At 40.0% G+C, this 26,882-nt stretch overlaps 1 protein-coding gene across 3 annotated transcripts in view; it reads left to right on the top strand.

Moving 5' to 3' along the window:
* The window catches only part of ARHGAP10 (Rho GTPase activating protein 10), a 316,242-nt gene that overhangs the window by 85,524 nt on the left and 203,836 nt on the right, over positions 1-26,882 (top strand). For all 3 annotated transcript variants that reach the window (XM_041739031.1, XM_041739029.1, XM_041739030.1), the window contains exon 4: positions 22,652-22,723. In XM_041739031.1, the coding sequence (XP_041594965.1) occupies positions 22,652-22,723 (72 nt within the window). The remainder of the gene's footprint in view (positions 1-22,651; positions 22,724-26,882) is intronic.

Below are 26,882 nucleotides of genomic sequence, written 5' to 3'. Positions count from 1 at the left end.
CAGAACTCCCTGCTGAGTGTGGAGCCTGATGTGGGGGCTCAATCCCAGGGCCCTGAGATTATGACCAGAGCTGAAGTCAAGTCAGATGCTTAATCGACTGAGCCACTCAGGCACCCCTCTGGTAGAAGTTTTGATGCATTTATCTGCAGATGAAGTAATGCTTAGTAGTGGATAAGGTTTCAGGAATCTAGGTGTCTAGTTCCACAGTAGGGCTGACTACGGTAAGATCTTGGACAAGTTGCTGGACCTCTGGACCAAGGCCCTGTTTCTTTTTTCTCCTTCTCCTTCTGTGTGGTTTTTTTTTTTTTTTTTTTTTTAACATTTTAGTCGTTTATTCCTGAGAGACACAGAGAGAGAGAGAGGCAGAGACACAGGCAGAGGGAGAAGCAGGCTCCTCGCAAGGAGCCTGATGTAGGACTCAATCCCGGATCCCAGGATCATACCCTGAGCCAAAGGTAGATGCTCAACCACTGAGCCACCCAGGCGTCCCAAGGCCCTGTTTCTTTCACACAATAGTGGTTGAACTATAGCAGTGCTTTCTAGATTTTTGTTAGCAGTAGAGCATTTTCATTTAAATTGAGTCTCAGAACATTAATGTACCGAAGATAAAGGCAGAAAAGCTAATGTAGTGGTAGAGGGACAACAGAGCAATGTGAGAGCCTGACTCATACTTCTGTAGGTTTTGAGGTTGTGAAGGGGAGACTTTGGGCCTTGGAAGCCTTTAGAATCTCACTTTGCCTTGAGATTTGTGATCACGACAGTAATGGTAATGGCTGCTTTCCACATGCCTCATGCTATGCTGGGTGTATTGAGGGGATGATTTTATTTAACAAATACTCAGCAATGGATTTTGAGTGAATTGAGTAATATTTTCTCACCTTTCTTAAAAGCTTCCCTCTTAATGTCTGTTATTCATTCATTCAACAAAGATTTACAGTAGAATTGCCCCCAGGTTATTATATACTATTTATTCTCAGCAGTTTTTACAGGCTTTACAAAACTGACAAAACTATTTTTTCTATGTCCTTGAGAATGAGTACCACCTAGAATTATGTTAAAGTCTAAGTGTACAAGTAGGTTCAGATGTTGTTATACCAGTAATAATAATAATAATAATAATAATAATAAATCATGATAGCTAAGGTAGGTGTCACTCTGTGACTGGTACTATTTTAAGTTGTTAGTCTAATATTTCATCTAATTCTTGAGTCAACCAATATAGATTCTGTTACTGGCTCCCATTTTACAATTGAAACTGAGGGACAGTTCCTTGCCCAAGATCACATAGCAGTTGAGAGGTAGAGCCAGAACCGGGCACTCTGAAGCTCCAACCATTTTGGCCAGCTTCCTGGATGTTACTGTAATCTCTTGGGTGGTGGCAGTGGTGGGATTTCTGTTTGGTGGAGTTGCAGTAGAGGAAGAAGTAGTGGGAGAGCGCTGGTTTTTATTTAAAAGTGCACTGTAACTTATTTCGTGAGATAATTTGTATATATTGTAAATATCGTAGCAGGCAGGTGAAGGTACTGTGGTCCCATTAGATTTTACTGGCATAGATGACACGTTCAGTGATTATTTGTGTGATCCAAGTCACTGATTTTTCAGCAGTTTAGGAATGTCTATAGTATACAAAGTGGGTCTGAATGCTTTCTTAGTTTATGTTTATAGAATCAACTTTTTTGTTCTCAGACCTCTTTGATATTTAGTTGTGCTTCTGGGATCCTGAGCATTCAGCAAATACACATTTGATCTTATTGTGTGTTCTAGGTACTGTTTAGAATCTGAGCACACAGAGGCAAACCAAGCAAGGTCCTTCATGGAAGTTGTGTTCTAGGAAGGGGAGATGATAAATAAACATATGATATAGGTCAGGCAGTGATAGGTACTACAAAATTAAATAAAGTATGTTTAGTAGCCAGAGTCAGAGAGTAGTGAAGGGTGCTATTGAGATGGTGAGTGGAGGTCTTTACTGCTGAGAACTATGTGAGACATCTTGGCATTTTGAGGAAGAGGGTTCTGGGCAGACTGGTGCTGGATTTTAGCTCCACTGAAATACTGTGTGACTACTTACTATCTTGATGTTCTGTTTGCGTTCCATGTTCCTTGAGATGAACTGACTAGGTCAAAAAATGAACATGGTCTTAGCTCCAGGCTGTCTGATGATAGAGATAGTGTGGTTCTCAGAGCTATTAGTAGCTGGCATCTTGACTTAATCTTCAGGGTCTTTTACGCTGAAGGTGGGGCTGAGTTTGGTGGGGCTGAGTTTCCAGTACAGGGTAGAAGTAGGAATAGGATGTTGTCTGTATAAGGTCATGAACCTCAGGGAGAAATGGGACAGTATGTTGCAACCCATTTGTGGAATAACAACTCCTGCTGCATAGCAGGAAACTGTCCAAAGACAGAAAGCAGTTTGGGGTCGAAGTGGGAGGGAGTAGCTATGACCAACCATAGAATTAAAGGGATATGTAATGCTGTTTTGTTTCTTAAACTTTTTAGTTTGAAAAATTTTGAGTGTGTATGAAGAGTAGAGAGAAAAAGAATTAAACTATGTGTACTCAGTATCCAGCTTTAATTGGTTGCCACACAGCCAATCTTGTTTCTCTGTACTTCTCACTCCCTACTCCAATTAGTTTGACAGCCCATTCTTGTATTGTTTCATCTATAAATACCCTACTACAGAGCTGTAAAAGGTAACTCTTTTTGATCTGTAGCATCCTTGACACACTTAAAGACAAGCAATTAGTAATTTCTTTCTTTTAAAAGATTTTATTTATTTATTCATGAGAGAGGCAGAGGCATATAGACAAAGGCAGAGACACAGGCAGAGGGAAAAGGAAGCTCCCCACAAGGAACCTGATGTGGGACTTGATCCTAGGACCCTTAGATCACGACCTAAGCCAAAGGCAGATACTCAACCACTGAGCCACTCAGGTGTCCCAAGTAGTACTGCTTCTTAATATTACAAAGAATTAGGCTATATTCAAAATAATCTGACACTCATTTAAACAGTTCTTTATTTGAATCTGTATCCAAACATGTTGCATTTGATTCTTTTTAAAAAGATTTTATTTATTGATTGATTTGAGAGAGAGAGACCATGTGTGAGTAGGGGAGGAAGGGCAGAGGGAGAGGGGCTCGATTCCAGGACCCTCAGCTCATGACCTGAGCCAAAGGCAGATGCTTAACCACCCAGGTACCCCTTGATTGGTAAATTTCTAAGTCCTTTTTAACCTGTAGGTTTTTCTTTTTCCTTTTTTTCCATCAATAAGAATTCCTGATACTTTCCTATTTGCTTTAAAGGACCTTTAAAATAGTGCTTCTTGGTATGCCTGGGTGGCTCAGTGGTTGAGCATCTGCCTTTGGCCTGGGGCATGATCCTGGAGTCCTGGGATCAAGTCCCACATCGGGCTCCCTGTATGGAGCCTGCTTCTCCCTCTGCCTGTGTCTCTGCCTCTCTCTATGTGTCTCTCATGAATAAATAAATAAAATCTTTAAAAAAAATAGTACTTCTTCCTGAGTTATGAGTTATAATAATAAAATAACAAAATAATAGAAGTGAAAATGTTTGGTATTTAACCCATATTAATGTTTTTTCAGTGTTTCTGTCTAATCTTGATCAGGGGTCACTTATTTTAACCACGAAAATTGCATAGAATAATGGCTACCTTTGTTTTGTTTTAAATAGTTTTGAATACTTAATAAAGAAAACTTTGATGCTTTATTAGGCACTAACCTTAAACTTTTGAAGAAGAAAAGATACCATACCTCTCTTAGGAAGTGCTCAGTATGGCCCTGGAGAATAAGTGGTAAAAAAGTGAATTAAAATGTATTCTGCTAAGGGGCACCTGGGTGATTCAGCTGGTTAAGCATCTGAGGACTCTTGGTTTCTGCTTAGGTTGTGACCTCAGGGTCCTGAGATTGAGCCCTGCATCAGGTTCTGTGTTCAATGCGAAATCTGCTTAAGACTTTCTCTCCCTCCCTCTGTCCTTCTTTCCCATGCTTGCTCGCTCTCTCTCTCTCTTTCTAAAATAAATACATCCTTAAAAAAATGTATATTCTACTAAGTGTAATAACACAGGTGTAGGTGGAGTTGCATGAAGTGCGAAGCAGCTAAATCTTTACTTGTTAGGAAGGACTTTGTGGAAGGAGTTATATTTGAGCTGGAGTTTGTGGAGCAGAGACACAGAGGAGCGCTTTTTATATGGCTTAACAAGTTCATACATCCCCAACACGTGACAAAGAGATGAAGGAGGTTTTAAGTAGCTAAAATGGGAGCCAGTGCATTCTGGGAACTTTTAAAAACTCTTGTTTTACTTGAAATTATTACACATTGGGGTACCTGGGTGGCTCATTTGGTTAGGTGTCAGACCCTTGATATCAGCTCAGGTCTTAATCTCTGGGATCGTGAGTTTAAGCCCCATGTTAGGCTCCATGCTGGGTGTGGAGGCTACTTAAAAAAATAAATTAAGAGTACTATGGTTATCAGTATTATCATTAAAGTAACTCCTTATCATCTTTATGTAACATAATGAAAAACATACATTGCAGAGCCACATACTAAAAAGGGAATGCAAAACGACAATTATAAAATAGAGGTAGAAATATTCTAAAGTTGGTTCCAGGAATTTAACAAAATCTTAGGAGTCGCTTAATCTTTAAAATGTTATACTCAACTGATAAATTTGACCCTATATCTGAAACTAAGTATGTACTATTGGCTAATTGAATTTAAATAAAAAAAAATAAATAAAAGCAATTGGGGCACCTGGATGGCTCAGTTGGTTAAGTGTCTGACTTAATCTCAGCTCAGGTCTTGGTTTCAGGGTAGTGAGTTCAGGCCCCACACTGGGTTCCATGCTAGGCATGGAGCCTACTTTAAAAATAAAACCAAAAACAATTAGTGTTTTCTGAAGTCCTAAATTAAATTATGTTGCATCATATAGATATTCATCATTAAGACTCAGTCATGAAACTGAAAAAAATTTTAATCTGTTTCAGAAGGCAAGGACCAATGTCAAAAAACTTAAAAAGCTTTCCCTCCCTCCTTCCCTCCCTCCCTCCCTCTCTCTTCCTTTCCTTTCCTTTCCTTTCCTTTCCTTTCCTTTCCTTTCCTTTCCTTTCCTTTCCTTTCCTTTCCTTTCCTTTCCTTTCCTTTCCTTTCCTTTCCTTTCCTTTCCTTTCCTTCTTTCCTTTCCTTCTTGATTTTATTTGTTTATTTGAGAAAGAGAACAAGCTGGAGGCAGACCCTTAACTGACTGAGCCACTCAGGCACCCTGAAAGCTTTCCATTTCTTAAATGAATGTTAAAATAGGAAACTGGGCTTTAAGAACGTCTTCAGACTGGAAGCTCAACAATAAGGAACAAGTTCTTCTTTGGTTTTGAGCTCCAGGTGTATATATACATACACAAGACTGATCTGTGTACGTCACCAGGCTTAGATATAAATAGTTCAGCAAATGCTGTGTGTGTCTATTACATGCCAAACACTATGCCAAGTGCTTTAAAGACAAAGGCATAGTTCCTGCCTTTGCATAATTAGCCGTCCATTGGGAGAAATTGCCCAAAGCATGCTTTGTGGTAACAGAGTTCTTAGGGAATTCAGGGAGGGCATGTTGAAATGATGTTGGAGACATCATTTCAGACCGGAGTTGACAGATGAATCAGAGTTATCCAAGTAAGGAAAGATAGAAGTGAAGCACTAGTTTCTTCCCTATGAGGAAAAATGATAGAATTTTGGAAAGAGGGAGGGATCTGTTTGCATATTTCCCATCAGTGTCTGTCTCAGTAGCTCTTAAAGCCAATTGTTGGGGAAGGAACTGGAAAGAAGGCTAGTCAGGAAGTCTCAAAGTGTTTCCCCCCCAGCACCTGCACTGGAGTCCAATTTCTGTGCATGGATGTATCATGCCCTTTGAAAGGCCAATATTGACTTTTTCAGGGTAGTTCTCTTCTTTTTTCTTTTCTTCTCTTCTTTTTAAAAGATTTTATTTATTCATGAGAGACAGTGAGAGAGGCAGAGACATAGGCAGAGGGAGAAGCAGGCCCCCCATAGAGAGCCCCATGTGGTACCATATCCCAGGACCCTGGGATCAGGACCTGAGCCAAAGGCTAATGCTTAACCACTGAGCCACCCAGGTGCCTCCAGGGGGTAGTTGTTCTCAAGTGAGCAGTTCTTACTGATTATTTTGCCAGCCTTGACTGTGAAAGTAAGTCGTGTTGGGGAGCTGGGTGCTGTTTGTGGCCAGAATTGCTGAGCTCACTTCTGTGTATCTTCTCCCAGGCAAGTACTATGTGATATTTCACTGCCAGAATTCTGGAGATGCTCTCTCTGGCATGGCAGGACATGGTGTACTTCTCTGAGGTGGGCAGGTGTCCAAGAATTTAAGGACTTTTGAAATACTGCTGTAGCGTTTATAATGTTCTTTTAAAAGCCCTTCATATTGTATTTACTTCTCTACATGTGTTGTTTTATCATAACTTTATGTTTCTGTACTTTTCCTAAATGTTACTGCTCAGTTTCTAGGGATTATAGGAAATCAGGACAGTTGTGTAAGGCCCAGGGGCTGAGGAAATCTTCAGGGAAGAGGGAATGCCTGGAGAGAGAAGGTAGAGCTTGCCAGATGGTACATAGTAGGCACTTGTCTCTCATGCCGAGGTGCTGGGGGCCCACTGGGCTGCCGAGCAGGGCGAGATGCCAACAGCATCTTATCCACCAGCCACATCCCTCTCCCTGCTTGAGCAAGATGACCCTGTTCTGCTGTTAGGAATTCCAGTGTTTCTTAATTTGTGTTTAGCATTATTTATGAGTTCTTAAAATGTGATAAGTATCCAAGGCATTACATGCCATTGGGAAGATTGTGCCTTTAGTTTCATCTTACTATAATAACATTTTTATGGTATATCAAATATATTTTAATCAGTTTTTTTTTACATACTCTTTAGGCTTTTGAGATATTTTTTTTATCTTCCATAGATTTTCCTCTTGTGAAAACACCGGGGTAGGGAACACTTTCTGGGTGATTTCCCTTGAGCTCATGCCCCAAGAAAGAAGATACTGGGCTTTTCAGTACCAAAGGCTTTTTGTTAACAGTTTAGATGGTTCTGGGCCAGATAGGATGGGTGCTTTCTCAACACTTGCCTATTTGTTTCACTCTTTTCTCGTTATTTTTTCATTGTTTCAAGTATCTTACAGAGTCATGTAGTTATTTCTTTATCTTTTGGGGTTTTTGATACTGATTTTTACTCCAAACTTCCTTTTTTTTTTCAAAAGTATTTCATAATGTTGTTAAGATGATGTATGTTGCTTAAAACGAACTAAATATCCTTTATGTTTTGGGAGAAATTTTCATGCAGTTCTTTCTTTAGTACACTCTAGGGCAGTGGTTCTCAAGGCTTGGTCTTTGGTCTGGTAGCATCAGCATCACCTGGGAACATGCTAGAAATGCTCTCTTGGGCTCTACCCTAGAGCTACTGAATCAGAAATTCTGGGGTGCAGCCCATCAGTGTGTATTTTAATAAACCCTCCAGGTTATTGTGAAGCATGCTTAAATTGGAATCCTGGCCTAGGGTGCCAGTGAAACCTCCAGGTCCTAACCTTGGACCTAGAAATGTCTGAAAGTTGGAAACGCTGTAAATTGATTTTTAAGGACTTTATTTACCAGGAGGTTAAAATAGACTGTAAAAACTAAGCTTTCATCTGTCATCTCCAAAGGATTTTGAACTATACCTAGTTTATTTTCATAGAATGGGTTTCTGCTGTTAGGAATTTTAGTGTTACTTAATTTGTTCTTAGCATTACTGATGAGTTCTTGTAATGTGATAAGTACCTAAGGGATCACATGCCATTAGAAAGATTGTGCCTTTAGTTTCATCTTATTATAAATATTATATTATTATAATATAATATAATTATAATATTATAATATTCTAAATATTATATTTTAGGGCAGCCTGGCTGGTTCAGCGGTTTAGCACCACCTTCGGCCCACGGTGTGATCCTAGAGAGTGGGGATTGAGTCCCACATCGGGCTCCCTACATGGAGCCTGCTTCTCCCTCTGCCTTTGTCTCTGTCTCTCTCTCTGTGTCTCTCATGAATAAATAAATAGAATCTTTTAAAAAATTATATTTTTATATATATGAAGCCTGTTTTAATCAGTTCTTTTACAATAAAGTGACATTATTTTGTGTGAAGTTCTCTTGGAAAGTGCATTCAGATGGGGAAAGACCCATCTTGAACTTATTTGTGAAAACAGTTTCTCAGTTAAGTTTAAAAGTTGTCAGTGACCTAACTTTATGAAGAATTTTCCTCCTTGGAACTGACTCTTACAATTTGACAACATCATTTTTTTCATATAAATCCCTTTTCCCCCTTGTAAACTCACTATAAGTCAGTCAGATGCAGAAGTCACTGTGAAACCTGTTTGCTAGGAGAGTATCTTTTGCAAGTTGGATTTTTACTGACCTAGAATCCAATAGAGGTTACAGTCTGGACTAACTCAAATCAGAATTCTAAAGTGAGTGAGGGGCAGCCCTGGTGGCTCAGTGGTTTAGCGCCGCCTTCAGCCCAGGGTGTGATCCTGGAGACCCCAGATCGAGTCCCACGTCAGGCTCCCCGCATGGAGCCTGCTTCTCCCTCTGCCTGTGTCTCTGCCTCTCTCTCTCTCTGTGTCTCTCATGAATAAATAAAAAAAAAATAAAGTGAGTTGAGGATATTTTAGGCGAGAGAATTGGGCTCCTTGGTGGGCCCTTCTGTGGAAGGTTTCCTCATGACTCAGTGTCCTCCCTTGGTGACTCATAGTCATCTGTGGTCTTGAAGACTTGTCATCATCAGATTCTACTTCCCTGCTGAAACTTATGTTTCCTATATTTCATGTCCTTGGGCTTGTTCTCTGTTTCTGAGGAATCGACTCTTCTGATAAACCAGTTACTACTGTCATGAAAGAGCGGACAGACGGACTCCCTTTCACACCACCTCCACTCCACACACACACACAACAACAGACACCAGCATATGACCAGCTCACTTGTTTCATTGTCTTATCTAGAGGTGTGGTTCCATTAGTGGGAATTAAGTTTAGCTGAATCTACAGTTTCACGAGAAAAATATTTTTGTCTGATCCAGTCATGAAGTATTCAAAGATATGCCCTTGGCTCCTAAAACAAAGAACTGAGAGAGAACTTAGGGAAACTTTTAACAATTACTGAAACCAAAAAAAAGAGGGGAAACTAGAACTCAGTGAGATGGAGTGATTTGATCCACATCGCTTCACCAAGTAAGTTGGTGGTAGTAATGAAAAGACAATCTTCTGGGCAGCCCTGGTGGCTCAGTGGTTTAGTGCTACCTTCAGCCCAGGGTGTGATCCTGGAGACCTGGGATTGAGTCCCATGTTGGGCTCCCTGCGTGGAGCCTGCTTCTCCCTCTGCCTGTGTCTCTGCCTCTCTTTCTCTCTCTGTGTCTCTCATGAATAAATAAATAAAATCTCAAAAAAAAAAAAAAAAGACAATCTTCTATCTCCTGGTAGCCTAAGGACATTATTCTTTGCCTTTAGCTCCTTGTAAGATTTTATCAACCTTTCTTCCACCTTTGAACATGGGTTAAATGGAAATGTATCCTTATAGCTGCCATCTACAAGGTGGCAGTCTTGAAGAAATGTGAATTCTGTTATTTCTCCGGGCCTGATTGGACATGTGTAGTCCCCCAACATTTCAGTCAACAAACCATTTACCCACCTAAGGAAGAAATATGAATACTGCTGGATGTTTGAAAACCTGTCTTTGAGGCCTTCTAGTAGGTCCAAGAAGTGCCAGCATCAATAAATACCTAAAGAGTGGGTGTATCACCTTGAAAGAAGATCCTAGGTAACAAAGTGGAGCACCCCCTTTTTAAAAAATATTTTATTTATTTATTCATGAAAGACACAGGTAGAGAGAGAGGCAGAGACACAGGCAGAGCGAGAAGCAGGCTTCATGCAGGGAGCCCAGTGTGGGACTTGATCCCAATCCCGGGTCTCCAGGATCACGCCCTGGGCTGAAGGTGGCGCTAAACCGCTGAGCCACCTGGGCTGCCCAGTGGAGCACCCTTTAAAGAAATGGTACATCTCCAATATTCTTGATGACACAGAGGAGGAAAAAAATATGTGGACAAAACTAGATACTGGTGGCTGAGATGAAAAGTGATTGATAAGAGCTGGACTCTGAAGAAGTTTTAGAAATATTTTCAATGTTATTTATGTATACACAGGAGGGATACATAATAAAAATCTGTCAAAGAGCTTTTTAATAAGTGTGAAGTTCTAAGTATTAAGTTTAAATCAAGATTTTATTAGCAATATATAAAAGAGTGAAATGTGTCTTCTTCTTCTTCTTCTTGTTCTTCTTCTTCTTGTTCTTCTTGTTCTTCTTCTTCTTCTTCTTCAAGAAAGTGTATGTGAGTGGGGGGAGGTGCAGAGGGACAAGAAAAGAGAGAATCTTAAGCAGACTCCATGCCCAGTGTAGAGCCCAACATGGGGCTCAGTTTCACAACCCTGAGATCATGACCTCAGCCAAAATCAAGAGTTGGACACTTAACCAGCTAGGTGCCAACTAGGTGCCCCTGGAGTGTCTTATTATTAGTGGCATGTTAGATTGAATGAAATACAGAACTTTAGTGGTGGTGGGGATTACTAGGGGTCCAGAGGTATACCAGTGGCCATGATAGATAGAGTGGTGGAAAGAATATGGACTTTGCTAGCAGTGGCAGGCACCTCTCAGATCTCCCACTGCAGGGAGTGGAATGGACCATTGGGCCCGGCTGCTATATGGTTCTATCACTGCATTAGAGTGAAGGCCATGCCTCCTACAGGCTTCCCCCAGCCAGTGACTGAGACAGCAGGGGTGCTAAAGCAGCTCATTCCTGGGGACTCTAGAGTCCTCTGACAGGCAGCCTTGGCTCACAGAGTCCCCGATGGCCTTGCTGAACTTTTCCTAGAATTGCCTTGTAGTCGAACACGTGTTTACTCAACCTTCTCACCTTCCTTTCCTCCCTATCTCCTTCCCCGGGGGTTATACCTGCATTGCTGTCTGACAGCTCTTCTAGCCTCCCCGGCTCCCTCTCCATGTCCTCATGGGCATTTTTCCTAATACATTTCTGGCATTTCTGATCTTGTCATGGTGTCTGCTTCTTAGAGGACCCAGTATAATACAGAAAGAGACTGTTTTGAATGAAGATGATGTGTACAGGAGACTTCTCATAGGCATTCATGGTTACTATTACCACTATCAGCAGGGAATGTTGAATTTATATAGAAATTATATTTTTTACATTAGCTAACTTTGTAGGAGAATCCTACCTCATTCATAAAATAAGTATTTTTGAATGCCTTTTAGGAGCTGGGCAGTTTCTAGCACCTGAGGATGCAGTGAGGTCTTAGGCCCTTGTCAGGATGAGGTCCTCAAGCTGCTGGCTGTGTAGTCGAGAATGAGAGCCTTTCTGTCCCACACCCTCCTTTTCTCTCTCAGCCACTCAGATAAGCCAAGGCACAGAAGGGCTGGAGATTAGTGTCTTTGCCATCAACCAAAGGTATAGATGTTCTTTTCTGACTAGGTCTCTCCACCCCCGTCTCTCTGTCTCATATTTTCTTGATCAACCACTTATTGCCTGATTGATGAGGTTCCATTAGTAGCTATGCCACTGACTCACACCATTCACTTCAGAAATTAAAATTTTCAAAAAAAAAAAAATTTTCTCTTATTTAAAGGTAAAAAGTAAAATTTCAGATTCTCTTGTGATACTTTTGCAGCTTTCTCTCAGGCTCCTCTTTCACCTTTGTGGAGTTTTATTCCTTCTCGTAATGTTTTGCCTCGATGTTTACTTTAAAAAAAGTAGGAGCTAGATCCTTATTGTCCCTCATGCACAGAGGGAAAGAAGATCAAGGTTAAATCTCTTACTTAATATCCTTATTAGGTTAATTTATTCCTACTATATCCAATCTTTGTTTGAAGATTCTTAGGTTTTTTTCCAAAGAATAACTAAAAAAAATCTTTATTGGTAGAGTCTGATTTAAAAAATTGGAGTAAAATTGCTACCTTTAACCAATGGCCTTCAGAATTGATGCAAGCTTCTTTTTTTCCCCTTCAAATAAATGCTAAGATATCTGTAGAAAATAGACATTAAAGGAAGCTTAAACTTTTGTGAGTCAGTGACTTTTTAAATTTTTTTTTGAGAGCCAGTTTATGACCTAATATTTAGGGAATTAAACTAGAGAGAAGAAATTGTCAGAACTTCAGCTCAAATCCTCTTGTTTTGTTAGGCTCTGTTCAGAGTTCAGGAATGAAAGTTGACAAAAACTCCTCACTGGGGACGTTTTATTCTTGGACTTTCAGAAGAAAGCAAAAGTATGGTGGATATCTGGTGAAATTAGGATGTATATTTTACTAATTATAATTTCTAGCCTCTTAAATGGGACTGCTGTGTTCTGAAAGAATCAGATATTCAAGAAACTGTTTCATATCAATTGGCTCTTAATTTTCAGGTTTAAACTCTATAGAATTAACAGCACCTCTGTATCTATGTCCCAGTTAGACCTTTGTATATGAATTCATTAAGATTCTCACCAGTTTTTAGCTGGAAAGTTTGAGCTATTACTGCTCTAAAATTTAATTTTGTTTTTACAATAATTTTTTTCTACCAGAAGGATTAGCTTAGCTTGAGCTGTGCTGACAAATAAAATAATATCCAGGGATTTACTTGGAAGTTAAAATTACTTCTAGTATGGCATTCCCTTCCTTTTTTTTTTATTTGATTTGTGTTGAGTAGATAGAGAGAGCAAGCATTATTCCTTTTTTTTTTTAAGATTTAATTTATTTATTTGAGAGAAAAAGAAAGGATAACAAGCAGTGGAAGTGGCAGAGGGAGAGGGAGAGGCAGCCTTCCCGCTGAGCAGAGTCCAGTGTGCTATCATGACTTGAGCCAAAGGCAGACACTTAACCGACTGAGCCACCCAGGCGCCCCACGTTATTCCTTTTTTAAGGCTGAAAATACTCAGGTAACAAAAAAGAATTGTTTTTTTCTATAGTCTAAAAACAGAACTGGTTAGGGCTGAACGCAAAAGAGATAGTGTTGGCTTCTTACTTATCACTGTGGCAGGATGCTTTTAGCATAACCAGTTAAATGTTTTCATGTATTCTCAGCATCGGTCTTTTGACTTCTTTCTCTCATTATTTTAGCTATTAAAAATGGGAGGACTTTAATTTTAAAATGGGTGCATTTTAATTTTCCTGTTAGGACCTGAGTCTAGGTTGATGGGGGAAGGGCACAGTCCAGGGAGAGTGGCTAGATTGGGGAAAAAGAGAGATAGCAAAGGATGAGTGTGGATGAGGAGTAATCTAATTAATCAAAACCCGATTTGATTTAATCAGGAGAAAAAAAACTTGTTTAGGAATTGAGATGGATAGTATTGAAAGAATTTTGACAAGACTGTTTAAAGTTTTTTTTTTTTAAGATTTTATTTTTTATTCACGACACACACACACACACACACACACACACACACACACACACACACACAGGCAGAGACATAGGCAGAGGGAGAAGCAGGCTCCCTGCAGGGAGCCTGATGCAGGACTCGATCCCAGGACTCTGGGATCAGGACCTGAGCCAAAGGCAGACAGACGCTCAACCACTGAGTGACCAAAGTGCCCCTAAAGTTCTGCAGTTTAAACAAACTGTTAATCCTGTGTTAGTCTAGATTCTCAGTTGCAAGGTCTAAGAATTCTGAACAGAAAGAGAGTGCATTTAAAGAATATTTGATAGCTTGCAGTATCTTTATCTGGTTCTGGGAACTAGGGATCATGCCCAGAGTTCCACTTGCAGGGCTTTGTTTGGAGAAGTCAGTACCACCATCACTACTGCGTGGACACAGCACAGCACGTACCAGGAGCACCGCACGTACCAGCAGCACCGCTGCCCCTGGTGGTGGAAATGATTTGCTACCACCCACTGGAATCTCTGGTTCATAGTTTCCTGAAGACCTAGCTTCTGAATCCAAGTCTGGGGGTGGCATATCTCATTAGTGGAATTCTGGCCAGGTCCCACTACCTCTTTATGAGGTAGCTGGGAAAACAAGTGTCAGTCAGTCATTTCCAGCTTTTATAGTGGAAGGTGGGCTGTGCCTCATTTGGTAGGAGAACTCTCAAACGTAGGAAGATATTTTAAAGTGTGTATCCCAAAGGGCAGATATGCTCTACCTGTAATGTTTATACCTGATCGTATGGCAACACTGTTTTCGTATGAGAAAATTAAGCAAAGATATTTTGGGATGGCTTGAATGTACACACCTGTAGGTATGTGTGGGTATGTCTACTAGATAATCACATGCCTACTTTCATCTAGTTGATTAAATATGTGGCTGTATTGTAAAATCAAATTATTGATGTATACTTTAGAAATCCCCCTCCACTTATTTCATAAAAAGTTATTCTAAGTCTTGACCCCTTTTATGTTAGTATATTTATCTCTGACACACTCTGAATTTTTCAGCACAGCTTTCCAGAGTATTTCATGGCCGCATCTGTCTGAGTTCTTTGAGATATGGCTCCTTTTAAAAATCTCTTTCTGATGCTTTCCTTGGATATCTTATCTTGAAGTACTGTATTCATTTGCAAACATTTGGACAGCCTCTTATACAGATTTTGTAATACAGATATATTTTCATCACTTAATCAGTTACCTTGTTTCTTTCAAAGTGATCTTTATAAAAGCACCAAACACAGTTTGAGGTTTTCTCCAATTTCTTAGCTTCCTCTTACTTTTGTAACCTAGACTTCTTTGTGATCTGCAGCATCTGAAGCGAGGTGCGATTTGGGCCATTTCAGGCTAAGATGCCTCAAACAGTTCTATGTTGATCAAAATAATGGAAAGCACACTCCTTAAGGAGACTGTGAGAATTCTTACATAAGATTAAGTCTTTTTTTTCCTGAGAGATAGTTTTGGGAAAAATATTTATGTTCGGATATATATAATAGTTCCTTTCTTGAGGTTCTGTTTCAAGAAAAAAAATAAGAAACATGTCTTTGATGCATGATTTCTTTGCTGTTATTCGTGATATTAGAATTGAAAAGTAGAGTTTTCCCTTTAGTCTAATGAAATGGGAATTATCCAGAAGGTCATGGGAGAAAATAGTGGAAATTCTCCTTTGCTCTCAGATTATGCATTCCTCTGGGGTCAAGAACACTTGGAATCCAGGCTTAAAATAACAAGGGCCGTGGGGAACAGACATAATTCCTTCTGTTTCATTAGACTCAGTCTATCCTTGTTAGTACTGAGTGATTAGAAAGGCATGGTTTAGTACTCACATGTACTTATTCAGTGTTTTATCTAGATTGAGACTTTAAAGAATAGTTATTAAAGATCTTATAGGATATAGTTTTGGCTTTTAACTGAATATGGATTTCTAGCGCCATGCCAAATTCTATTTAGATTTAGAACATCAGAACTTAGCCTTTGATCTAAATGGGGAAACTTAAAGTGGCAGCAGAGATTCGTCTCCAGAGTCTGATTCTCTGCTGATTAGCTGTTGTCAACAGATTTCTCAGTTACTGCTTGAGCTGCGGAGACAGGCAGAGATACCACCCTACCGGGTCTTTTCTTTGTAGACATTTAAGTTTTCACATCCAGGTATCTAACAAAGGGGATTTCAGACTTGCCCAGTTGGAATACTTTTAATCCCCCAGGCTGTTATAAAATAATCTTGTTCTTTAACCTTGAATTGTGAAGTTTAAATGGATTCTGTGATTTGCCATTTCAGCATCGAAATGTAGCCTATAGCGACGCCTGGGTGGCTCAGCGGTTTAGCGTCTGTCTGCCTTCGGCCCAGGGCGTGATCCTGGAGTCCCAGGATCGAGTCCCACATTGGGCTCCTTGCATGGAACCTGCTTCTCCCTCTGCCTGTGTCTCTGCTTCTCTTCCTCTGTGTCTCTCATGAACAACAACAACAAAAAAAAAAAAAAAAAAGAAAAGAAATGTAGCCTATATTTCTGCTTCTCTCAACTCATGTAGAATCCTAGATAGAGTTGGATAGGACTCCAGAGGTCTCCTGGGCCAGCTGTCTCTCAGCACAGGCCTCTGGTAGAGTATCCCTGGATGTCAGTCATTTAGATTGTACTTGATGTGAAAAGTTAAAGGTCCTACTCTCTGGTCCATGCAGGTCTTCTTCTTCTTCTTTTTTTTTTATATCAATCTTCTTTTTTAAAGATTTATTTATTCATGAGAGACACACAGAGAGAGAGGCAGAGACACAGGCAGAGGGAGAAGCAGGCTCCATGCAGGGAGCCTGATATGGGACTCAATCCTGGATCTTGGGATCACGCCCTGATCTGAAGGCAGATGCTCAACTGCTGAGCCACCCAGGCATCCCAGTCCACGCGGGTCTTTTTTTTTTTTTTAATATTTTATTTATTTATTTATTTATTTATTTATTTATTTATTTATTTATTTATTGGCAGAGACACAGGCAGAGGGAGAAGCAGGCTCTATGCAGGGAGCCTGATGTGGGACTTGATCCCGGGTCTCCAGGATCACACCCTGGGCTGCAGGCGGCGCTAAACCGCTGCGCCACTGGAGCTGCACCCTATGCAGGTCTTATTGAGCTTTTCACGATAGGGAACTCAGAATCTGCTCTTCAGCTTCTCACCATTAGACCTGGGTTTTCTCTTTTCTAAGCAAATCAGAATGATTTCTTCTTTCATGCAGCATCTATTTAAATATTTATGGACAACTTTCATGTTCCCTTTAAATGTTCTTTTCCTCTTCAATTCCATTGAATACCTCTGATTTTCTTACTCTTCCTAAACTGTTTTAGCATTCTGGGCATATTCCTGCTTTGCTCCAGTTAGACAATGTCTCTCTTAAAGCTCAGTATCCATACTACTTAGATAGGTTCTGATCTTATAGGACACAGTTGAATGATTACCTTGTTTGGTTTGACCATAGCCAATATATGTGTTCATTCTTGTTTAGGGTATTCTTGTTCAGTGTTTATTGTTCACTCATGCCGAACCTTCAGTTAACTCATTTTTAGAGACTAAAGCCCTTATTAAAGCATGCTATTAAATTCACGTAAATTGTTGTCAAGATAGTTTTATACTTGAACAATTGCCTTTCAGTGTTGAAACCTGATTGATTGCTTATCCCAGCCAAATTCTACAGCATCATCACTTTTGAATCCCTCTTTTCAGCTGGATAGCTACTTGAACTGTGATTCTCTCATCCAGCATTCAACTTCTCATCCCAAATTTTGGTCTTCCGAAAATATGGTAAACAAATATTAAAAAATATATACAGTTGGTTAAGAGTAAGTAGAACATCTTTGGCCATGATACTTGAGATTATCCTCTCAGGGTTCAGCCAGCTGTGGCCCAAGCCTACCTTGCCTCCTGTATTTGTAAATAAGATTTTATTGGAATCTAGCTATGCTTATTCACTTATCTACCATTTATGACTGCTTTTGTGCAAATGGCAGAGATGAGTAGTTGCCACCCAGCCTTTTATAGAAAAAGTTAGCTGACTCTTGCCCTACGGTGAAAGCAACTAGTAAATTAACACATTTTATGTTCATGTAGATGCATCCTGTTTCTAAGCAAGACTATCCGAAATCCTTTCCAAGGCTCATTAGTCATGGCTTTTTATGACTTCTTTTTGTGGCTGTTCAAGTGTTTTATGGGGAAAAATATGGTTATGTAATCTTATATGTGGATTCTAAAACCACATTCCATATTTGCTTTTGCTTTTTCTCTTTAAATTACCTGATTGATTTCTAATGTACTAGTATTTGAAAGCTTTTATCCGTATTATTACTTCAGCTGTCTTTTTCAAATTGAGGGACTGTTATCACCAGAAATTTCCTTCAGGGTTTTAGGGGCGGTCCTTGATTTGATACTCATTTGTTACTGGAGAAGAAGAATCATGTTTTGGCATTAGAACATTTTAGTAATACTTATTACTAACAAGTATTATATAATACTAATGTGAAATTTATAAAAGGAACTGAGAGATTCCATGGAGTCTCCAGTCTATTTTGAGAAAAAGAGGAAAACAATCCTCATTGCTCAACCAACAGTTGCCTTACTGAAGCATTTTGTAGCCACTCTGTTACTTTGTTTTAAATGCTTAAGGTTCAGTTCAGAAGTTACAAAACAGATTTTTTTAAAGAAAAAGATAATTTTAAATTAAAAAAATTTTAATCAAAAAATTTTCTGAAAGAATTGGATGTAGTGGCATCCTAACTACTCCTTCCCTCATTCTGGAAATTTGCTTGTTAACCTACAAACAGTAAGACAGAAATCCCTTATATTCTTTTCTTATACTAGTGCTAGATCTTGGGAGTCAGAAAGATATTGCATCAGATTGGTTCTCCAAGTGAAGAACATTCTTAATAATGACCTAAAATTGTTCATGTGTAATCTCTGTGGCCTGGTCCTTTTGTAAAGAACAATGTTTACTCCACAGTGTGGTGTTTTAGGGCTCGCATTCTAAAGGCCTTCATACGTCTGTGTTATGAATGCCTATATATTTAGCATTTATGGAGCATTTCCTAGGTCCCACTCTGGTGGCTAATGGAGCCCATTGGATCTCTTCAGCCTCTTCTGCTTATTTTTGTTGTCTTCAGCTGTGTTAGTGACACCGGAATTGCTTTTGTAGTTCTGTGCCTTGAAATTGCACCCCTCCCCACCCACCACTCCCTTACTCTTATTCTTTGCCTGAGGAGCTCTGATGCCCTGTTTCGGGCCAGGTCTATTTTATCCTCTTCCAGAAGTCTCCTCTTACCCATTCAGCTTCCTCTTCTGTGCAGCTTGCCTGTGCTGTGCACACCACAGCGACATTATGCTGATGAGTGTACATCTTCTGCAAACACTCTTACCCAAGATGAACCTCACTGCTCACCTACTCCCTGTGTCTCTAGAGAAAATCTCAGAATGTGGCAGATGGATGTCTTCACAAACTCCTGTTTGCTTTTCTCAAAGAGCCTGCAGGCCTGCCTAGGAATGTTTGTGTTCCCTAGGAAGTGGTCTGCTCACTGTTTGTCATGATTCTTTCCTTCATTTTCCTCTCTATTCAAACTTTTTCCCATGTGCAAACTCTCTCTCTCTCTCTCTCTTTTTTAAAGATTGTATTTATTTGACATAGAGAGAGAGCATGTGCAGGGGGAGGGATAGAGGGAGAGGGAGGAGGAGACCTCCCGCTGAGCAGAGAGCCTGATGTGGGTCTCCATCCCAGGACTCCGGGATCATGACCTGAGCCAAAGGCAGATGGTTACCTGACTGAGTGCCCCTCACCCCCACCCATGCCCAAACTCTCTCATAAGTAACCTTGCCTTGTACTTCATAGAAAAAATAACCATCAGGTAGCAAGTCCCCGTGGCCTCTCTTCATGAAACCTGCACACCCTTTTGTACTGATCCTTGTGTTCTTACTTCCTGTTACAAGGGAGGAAAGGATGACTACTTCTGTGACAGGTCCAAACCCATGCATGGGCAGCAGATCATCTCCTCCCACATTAGAGATTTTGAACCATCTTTTATGGATACTTCATGTGGGCATTTAGATGTTTTACTGTCTTCTGGGTGTCTTCTACAATCTCCGATTTAACACAGCCCCTTAGTGCTTGCTTCCAGCTGCTTTTCCTCAAAATTGTCCTACTTCAGTAAATAATATTCTTACATATACATTTGCTCATGCCAGAAATCTGGGAGTGATCCTAGAAACACCCCCCTTTTCCCACATTCAGTCTCTCACCAGGTACTTTGAGTCTACCTGACAATATCTCTGAAAATGGTCCTCTTTCTATTTTTTGTTATCATGACCTTATTCCAACCTCCCCATCCTCTCTTGCATATGCCATTCTAGAAGCCTCCTAGCGAGTCTTTCTCTTTCCAATTTTCCTCACCTCTAATCTCTTTTTCTCAGAGAGGCCAGGGAAATCTTTAAAAGATCTAAATAATCATTGTATTAGTGCCCTGCTTAAAACCCTCCCAGTGGCTTTCATCATGCCCCAAATAAAAGAACTCCCCCTGGGTGCACAGGGCCTTGACTGTTCTGCTGGTTTTTACTCCTCCCTTTCCATTCACTTCTTTGTTCTTTATGCCCCCAGCCACATTGGACTCTTGCTAGTTACTGTCAAACACAAATTCCTTACCTTAGGCCTTTTCCTCTGCTGATTTCAGGCTGGAAACCATTTCCCTTGCTCTCTGCACCCCTGTTTTCTTCATAACTTTCAGATCTGAGCTTCAATGTCATTTCTTTGATGGAGGTCTCCCTAGAAGTTTTTTTTGCTTATAAATCCTCCAATAAATTCTTCACCTTAGCCCTACTTTTCTCCACTTGATGGGATTACTAGAATTTGCAGTTACACATTTACTTACGTGTTCATGTGAGTATCCTGTATCTCCCATGCTAGACAGTAAGTTCCAGGAAGGCAGGGACTGTACTAATTTTGTTTGTAATTATGTCTCCAGCCCCTGGTGCTGAATGCTCAGCAAATATTTGTCTCATGAAATACAAGTTTATTGAGATGGCTGCTTGGAATGGGGAAGTCCCTGTTTGGTACCTTTATTGCAGTGTTGTGTGTTGGTTAAAGTTGGACTCATGCATAATTGTGAATCTCTGCTCCTGTCTTTTGTGAACAGTTATTAGCCTCTGTGTTCTCAGCATGTCATCCTGGGTTAACTTTTTGTCTTGAGTGGGCCAGCCACCATGGAGGGTGTGTGTGTGTGTGTGTGTGTGTGTGTGTGTGTGTGTGTGTGTTTATATGTAGGTGTATTCAGGACAGTGAGCAGGCTAATCCAGATGTGGAAGCCTGGGCAGTGACACTGATGCTAATAGAAGTATGCCTTAAATTATTTTGAGATGTTGTGTTGGGAGTTGGGATCACTTTAAAAATGTATGGTGGAACCCCTCCTATCTGCTGGAAGCATTCCAAATTGTTCTGAGCGATTGGGCTTCGTGGAATGTGCTTTGTCCTGGCTCTGTTCTTTAGCACAAAAAATTTTCTGGTTTGCCATTTTGGTAGGTCACATGGTCAACAATGTAGAGAGGATAAAATTAACACATTTTGAAAATGATCCCTTTCCCTTGACTAGTTGTTGCTCTTAATTCTTTTAGTTCCCTGTTGCCCCAGCATCTTGAAACTTAAGTGACAAATTGTCAGGGTGAGAGTGACTAAAACCTAGTTTCTGGTCCAGGGAGGAGAGTTCAACCTTTAGGCATCTCAAGTAGGTATAGTCACTTTTCTGAGGATTCCCTACCTCTCAGTATGAATGGTCTCTTTGCAAGAGACCATTGCAAAGGGGTCTTTGGTTAAATTCAGAATCCTTTCTTTTCCTTTTATTTATTTTTTTTTTAGAATTTTTTTAAAAGATTTTATTTCTTTGAGAGAGCTTTTTCCTCCTTTTTTCAAGAATTTTTTTAAAAGATTTTATTTATTTACTTATGTGAAAGAGAGCAAGAGAGCATGAGGGAGATGAGGGGCAGAGAGAGAGGGAGAGGGAGAAGCAGATGCCCTGAGCCAGACTCAGGGCTGAGATCTTGACCTGGGCTGAAGGCAGATGCTTAACCAACTGAGCCACCCAGGTGCCCCAGAGTCCTTTCCGTTTTTAAGTCACTTACTTTCTATAACTTAAAGCGGAATGACACATTGTTGTAAATTATTTTGAAGTTTCCTTTTCTATTCTGGATATTTCTGATCTCCTGGAAATAAACGGTGAGAAAACCATACTCACCTGCATATTAGTAAGTGCATTTTCCTTGGGTAATTGTTCCCTTTTGTTTGTATTTTCTTTTTTCTTTTTTAAAGATTTTATATACTTATTCATGAGTGACACAGAGAAAGAGAGGCAGAGGGAGAAGCAGGCTCCATGCAGGGAGCCCGATGTGGGACTCCACAGATCCTGGTACTCCGGGATCATGCCCTGAGCCAAAGGCAGACTCTCAACCACTGAGCCACCCAGGCGTCCCTTGTTTGTATTTTCAACATTGTTTGTTGTATATTCTGTCTTAAAACGAAAAGCCCCAAACCAGCCGTTATAAGAATGAGTGCAGTTGTGGTTTAAGTCTGTGTGTGGCTCCTGTCTGTTGACCTTCCCCATCTGTACTGTTTGCCAGCATGCCCAGTATTTACTTTGTTGTGAGCTCCAGTGACTCTGCTGATAGACCTTAAATCCTCACAAGGAATTTTCAGTAAGATTGAGTGTATTTAAACTTGCAGCCACAAACCTAGCTCTTTGCATAATGTAGTCTGATAACTAATAAAGGAATGTAATTGACTTGTAAATTTCTGAGGAGGGGGAGGGAAAAAAATCTCAAACAGAAGTGTTCTGTTAATGAATATGATAGGACCGCTTTGTTGTTTAAAGACAACCCGCATGCTATTTCCCTGAAGAAAGAGCTGCACATTTCACTGGCAGTTTGCCCCACCTCCTCTTCCCTGAAAATATTTATGGAGATGTAGTGTGTTAATAAATTTAGAAGTGATTTAATGGTTGCATTGGCAGGGTGAGATAAGGTAGTTAAAATATGTTGTTTATTTTATTTCTGGGTGGGGTGGAAGAGGGAAATGAAATACTGATTTTTTTTTTCCTTTTGGGAAACCTAATACCATGTTCTTTTGTTATCATTCTTGATCTCTAGGCATTAAGTGTAACTGAAACCCTGATTAAACCCTTGGAAAAATTCAGAAAAGAACAACTTGGAGCTGTAAAGGTTTGTGCCTAATTTGCGTGTCCTTGTAAATGGAAGATGGAGGTGCCTCTGCTACTTCAGTGTATACTGTGTGTTCACATTTGGCAGCTCTGAAGGAGATGCTGGAGTAAACCATCTGTTGTTTTATGTTTTAAATGTGCTTTCTTCCCCTTTTGGGCACTACGAAATTGTAAACAAAACAAAAAACACCTGGGCAGGATAGTAAAAGCTTTAGTAATCTTTGGCTATACCTTCCCACATAGAGTCTTGAAAATCTCCTTAACCAAACAGCCCATTCCCTCAAAAAAGACGAAAAAGGCACAGCTTACCTCTGTAGGGAGTACAGTTATGTCACTGTATGCCTCAATTTTGTGGAGGAGGGTAGTGTTATGTGAAGGGTTAAGATTAGAAAACACTGCTACACCATGATGCCATTGAAACTAAGAAGAGAATATTGTGAGGTTTTTGGGACGAAATTTCCTTCAATTGAACACAAATTTATTGAGCTGCTGTCATGTGCCAGTATTGTTATAGGTGTTGAGGGTTCAAAGATGAGTGACCCACAACCTGCACTCAACGATCTGGGATCTGGGAGTTAGCCAGGATTTCTGGGAATAATGTGGTGACTTGACCACAGGGAGCCTGGGATATATTTAGCAACTTCTAAAGTTTGTGAATGGAGCTTTGAAATTATCCCAGAGAAATAATTTCTACCAACCTTTCCTGAATTTTGTGCATTCTCTTGAGGGACAAAAAGTAACATTCATGTGTTGACTATTTTTGGCTTGGCCCAGAAGAGAATAACATCAATTTTAGGTAGAGAAGAGAGTTTTTATATTTGTATTTTTCCCCCAACGTGGCTTGGGGAGATAATGTGTTTTTTTTTTCCCTTTATCTTCCTAAACAAAATACTAAAATCTTTTTGTACAAATAAATATTGTGGTTTAAATGGCTATAGCTATACCGACGGACTCAAGGAATGCCAGCTTTTTAGTTGCTATTTATAGAATCATTTCTCCTTTAAGTGACTTGTTAAAATACTAGATGCTTCCTTTTGGCATAGTATTTTACCATTTTTAAGAAGGGCTGTGTTTTGAGATGGGTTATGGGGGGTAAACTCCAGGTCCTCTTCCTGGGATTGTTTGCTGACTGCATGAAGCTGACTGTGTCTTCTGGCTTTGCAGTAGGGCACTGAAGGTCTGCTTTCACACCTGTGACCTTGGGCAAGTAATTGGCTTTAGTTCCTTATCCGTAAAATGAGAGATCTGGGGATCTGGCTGCTTGACTTTGTAGTTTATGATTGTTTTAAATCTTGAACATCTTTCTTGGTTCTTTCTTTTTTTTTTATACTTCATTGGCAGGTGTGGAATGTAAACAGTGTCCATTACTTATTTTTCTTATTTTGATTGGATAAAGGTATTGGGGGGTGAGGATATATTATGGGAATGAAAAATGAATAAGAATTCATATATTGTATTTTTATTTGCCATCTGCCTTTTTTTGTTTTTGTTTTTTTTTTTTTTTGTTTGTTTGTTTATTTATTTGTTTACTTACTTAAGTGGGCTCCATGCCCAACATGGGGCTTGAATTCCAGACCCTTCAAGATTATGCTCTACCAATTGAGTAAGCCAGGAGGTCCCCTGCTGGGTTTTTAAAAAAATTCTGACCTCGAATTTTCTATTGATTGACTCCTTCTCCCTCTGAAACTTAATTTCTTTCTTTTTAAAGATTTTATTTATTTATTCATGAGAGACACAGAAAGAGAGAGGCAGAGACAGAGGCAGAGAGGCTCCCTGAGGGGAGCCCGATGCAGAACTCGATCCTGGACCCCGGGATCACACCCTGAGCCAAAGGCAGACGCTCAACTACTGAGCCACCCAGGCATCCCTTTACTGACAGTTTTATATATTCTGATAAAGAGTAGAGAAAGGTGATTTTCCAGGTGATCTAGTGCTACATAAGCACCTGTCTCTTTCATTAGATAATTAGGTGTTTCAGAGACAAGGCTGTGCTTTCCTTTAATTTTTGCTAGCCTCTACACTGTGTTAATATATAAGGGTATCTAATAAATAACCTATTCTACTGATAATTCTAGAAGAACCTAGGGAGGGTTTGTAACCTGGATACTTGGTTTTCTCTATCTGTGTTTCCTAAGTATTTAATAACGTTTTGACAAACATATTTTTGTTTCACTGGTTAACTGGGATACTTAAGAAGAAGTTTATTCTCTTAGGTTAAAGGTCTTTTTTTTTTTTTTTAAAGAAGACAAAACCAGAATAAAGTAGTTTTCATGTGGGGATTTTAAAAACAAATGCCCTTGAAAGTTGACCAAAGCAGACTGTTTAATACATCCTTGTCAGAATGTCGATCTTTTCTTTCTCTTGTCTTTCCCCACCTGGCAGGTCCTGCTGTCTACTTTTCCACTAGACCTCTTTCCGTTCTTTTTAGTTTTGGTTTCTCCGGTTTCCAGAATCCCAGTGACACATTTAAGTTGTTGTTTTCATGTGATCTGAACTGCGAGGTGGTTTTTGCAAGTTGGGCTTTTTAAAAGCCCTGAGGTATTCTTTTCTACTGTTTGCCTCTGGATTTGTTCTCCTTCCATCCTTATTTGTCTGGTTTGGGCTTATTCCTCTGTTCTTGGAGGTTCTGCTGATTTTTTCCATGCTTGCCAGCTTCTCCTCTGTATTGGAAAAATTCCATTTCCTGTGGCAGGACACCGATCCTTCTGTCACTTGTCACATGAGGTGGCTACTCAGAGTTCCCTTCAGGGACTAGCTCAGCTGTTACTTCCTCTGCACTCTTTCCCCTACCCTGGGGCTTGTCACTTATTCCCAGAGTGTGCACAACACTTTATCCATAGCCACTGCCCATTACATGTCGAATTAGCCACAGGAGACTAGTACGGGTCCCGAACAATGTAGGAACTTAGTCTGTTGCATAAAATCTCCAAGAAATGCCACAACTTGCTAAGATGTACATCAGGAGAATTTAAAATTGCTCTTTTAGATATATTTGAGCAATCCAGTAATGAAAATGTGGCTTCAAGCAGGTGGCAGCCTGCAGATACAAATAGAGGCAACTACACTATATTGATAATAGAGTCTATTCAAATGCTAGTTTAGAAAGAGCCAATTACCATTTTATTCCACAGAATAAAAAATTGAACCAGAAGGGTTGAAAAAGATGTTAGTTTCATGTATTACAATTTGGTGCCTCAGCCATTCGCTCACCCTCATGCCAAACATCTTTTATATTTCTAAGACTATATCTGATGACTAAATATTTAATAAAAACCTGATTTCCCAGGAATCCGTAAATGACTACAAAATGCAGATAAAAAGCAAATCTTTTAAAATAATTTCTCAAATTATGTTTGATAAAATAGAAAAAAATTAATTATATATCCTTCGTTTTAGCTATAAAACATTTACTAGTGCCTGTCATATGGCAAGAGGTCCTGGGGTGCAACTGTGAATTAAAACACTGGCTGGGGATCCCTGGGTGGTGCAGTGGTTTGGCGCCTGCCTTTGGCCCAGGGCACGATCCTGGAGACCCAGGATCGAGTCCTGCGTCGGGCTCCCGGTGCATGGAGCCTGCTTCTCCCTCTGCCTGTGTCTCTGCCTCTCTCTCTCTCTCTGTGACTATCATAAAAAATTAAAAAAAAAAAAAACAAAAAAAAACACTGGCTGGTGGGCCTTCGAGAAGTCTGCAACTCTGGAGGAGGGGAGGATGTCAAGTAAAAAAAAGCCATAAAAATACACTAAAAAGTGTATAATTGGGGGTAGGCTTAGGTGCTCTGGAACATTCCCTATTATCTCATTTCTGGAGTATCAGGCAAGTCTTTCTGGAAGAACTGATTCTTTCTGGTTTGAATCCCAATTCTGCCCCTCAGCTAGCTCCGTGATTCAGGGCAAGTTACTTATGGCCTCTAGCTCTCAATTTCTTGGTCTTTAAAGTGAGACGAATGACCCCTGCCTCAGAAGGTTTTTGTGAGGAGTCAATGAGCTTGATGGTGTGTTTCCCATGTCTAGAGTAGGGCCTAACATACATAGTTGCAATTTATTTTATTATCCCATTTATGGCTTGTGCTGCATCAACTTGCCAAATGAAAATTGTTCAGATTTTGGTCCACTCTCTGAATGTAAGCTTCAGAGATAATGTGCCACAGTACTGTGGCTTA

The sequence above is a fragment of the Vulpes lagopus genome, chromosome 23 (assembly GCF_018345385.1).
Source record: "Vulpes lagopus strain Blue_001 chromosome 23, ASM1834538v1, whole genome shotgun sequence".
Classification (NCBI taxonomy): Eukaryota; Metazoa; Chordata; class Mammalia; order Carnivora; family Canidae; genus Vulpes; species Vulpes lagopus.
Note: the sequence above shows the minus strand (reverse complement) of the source record. Positions and strands in the feature narration are given on the sequence as shown.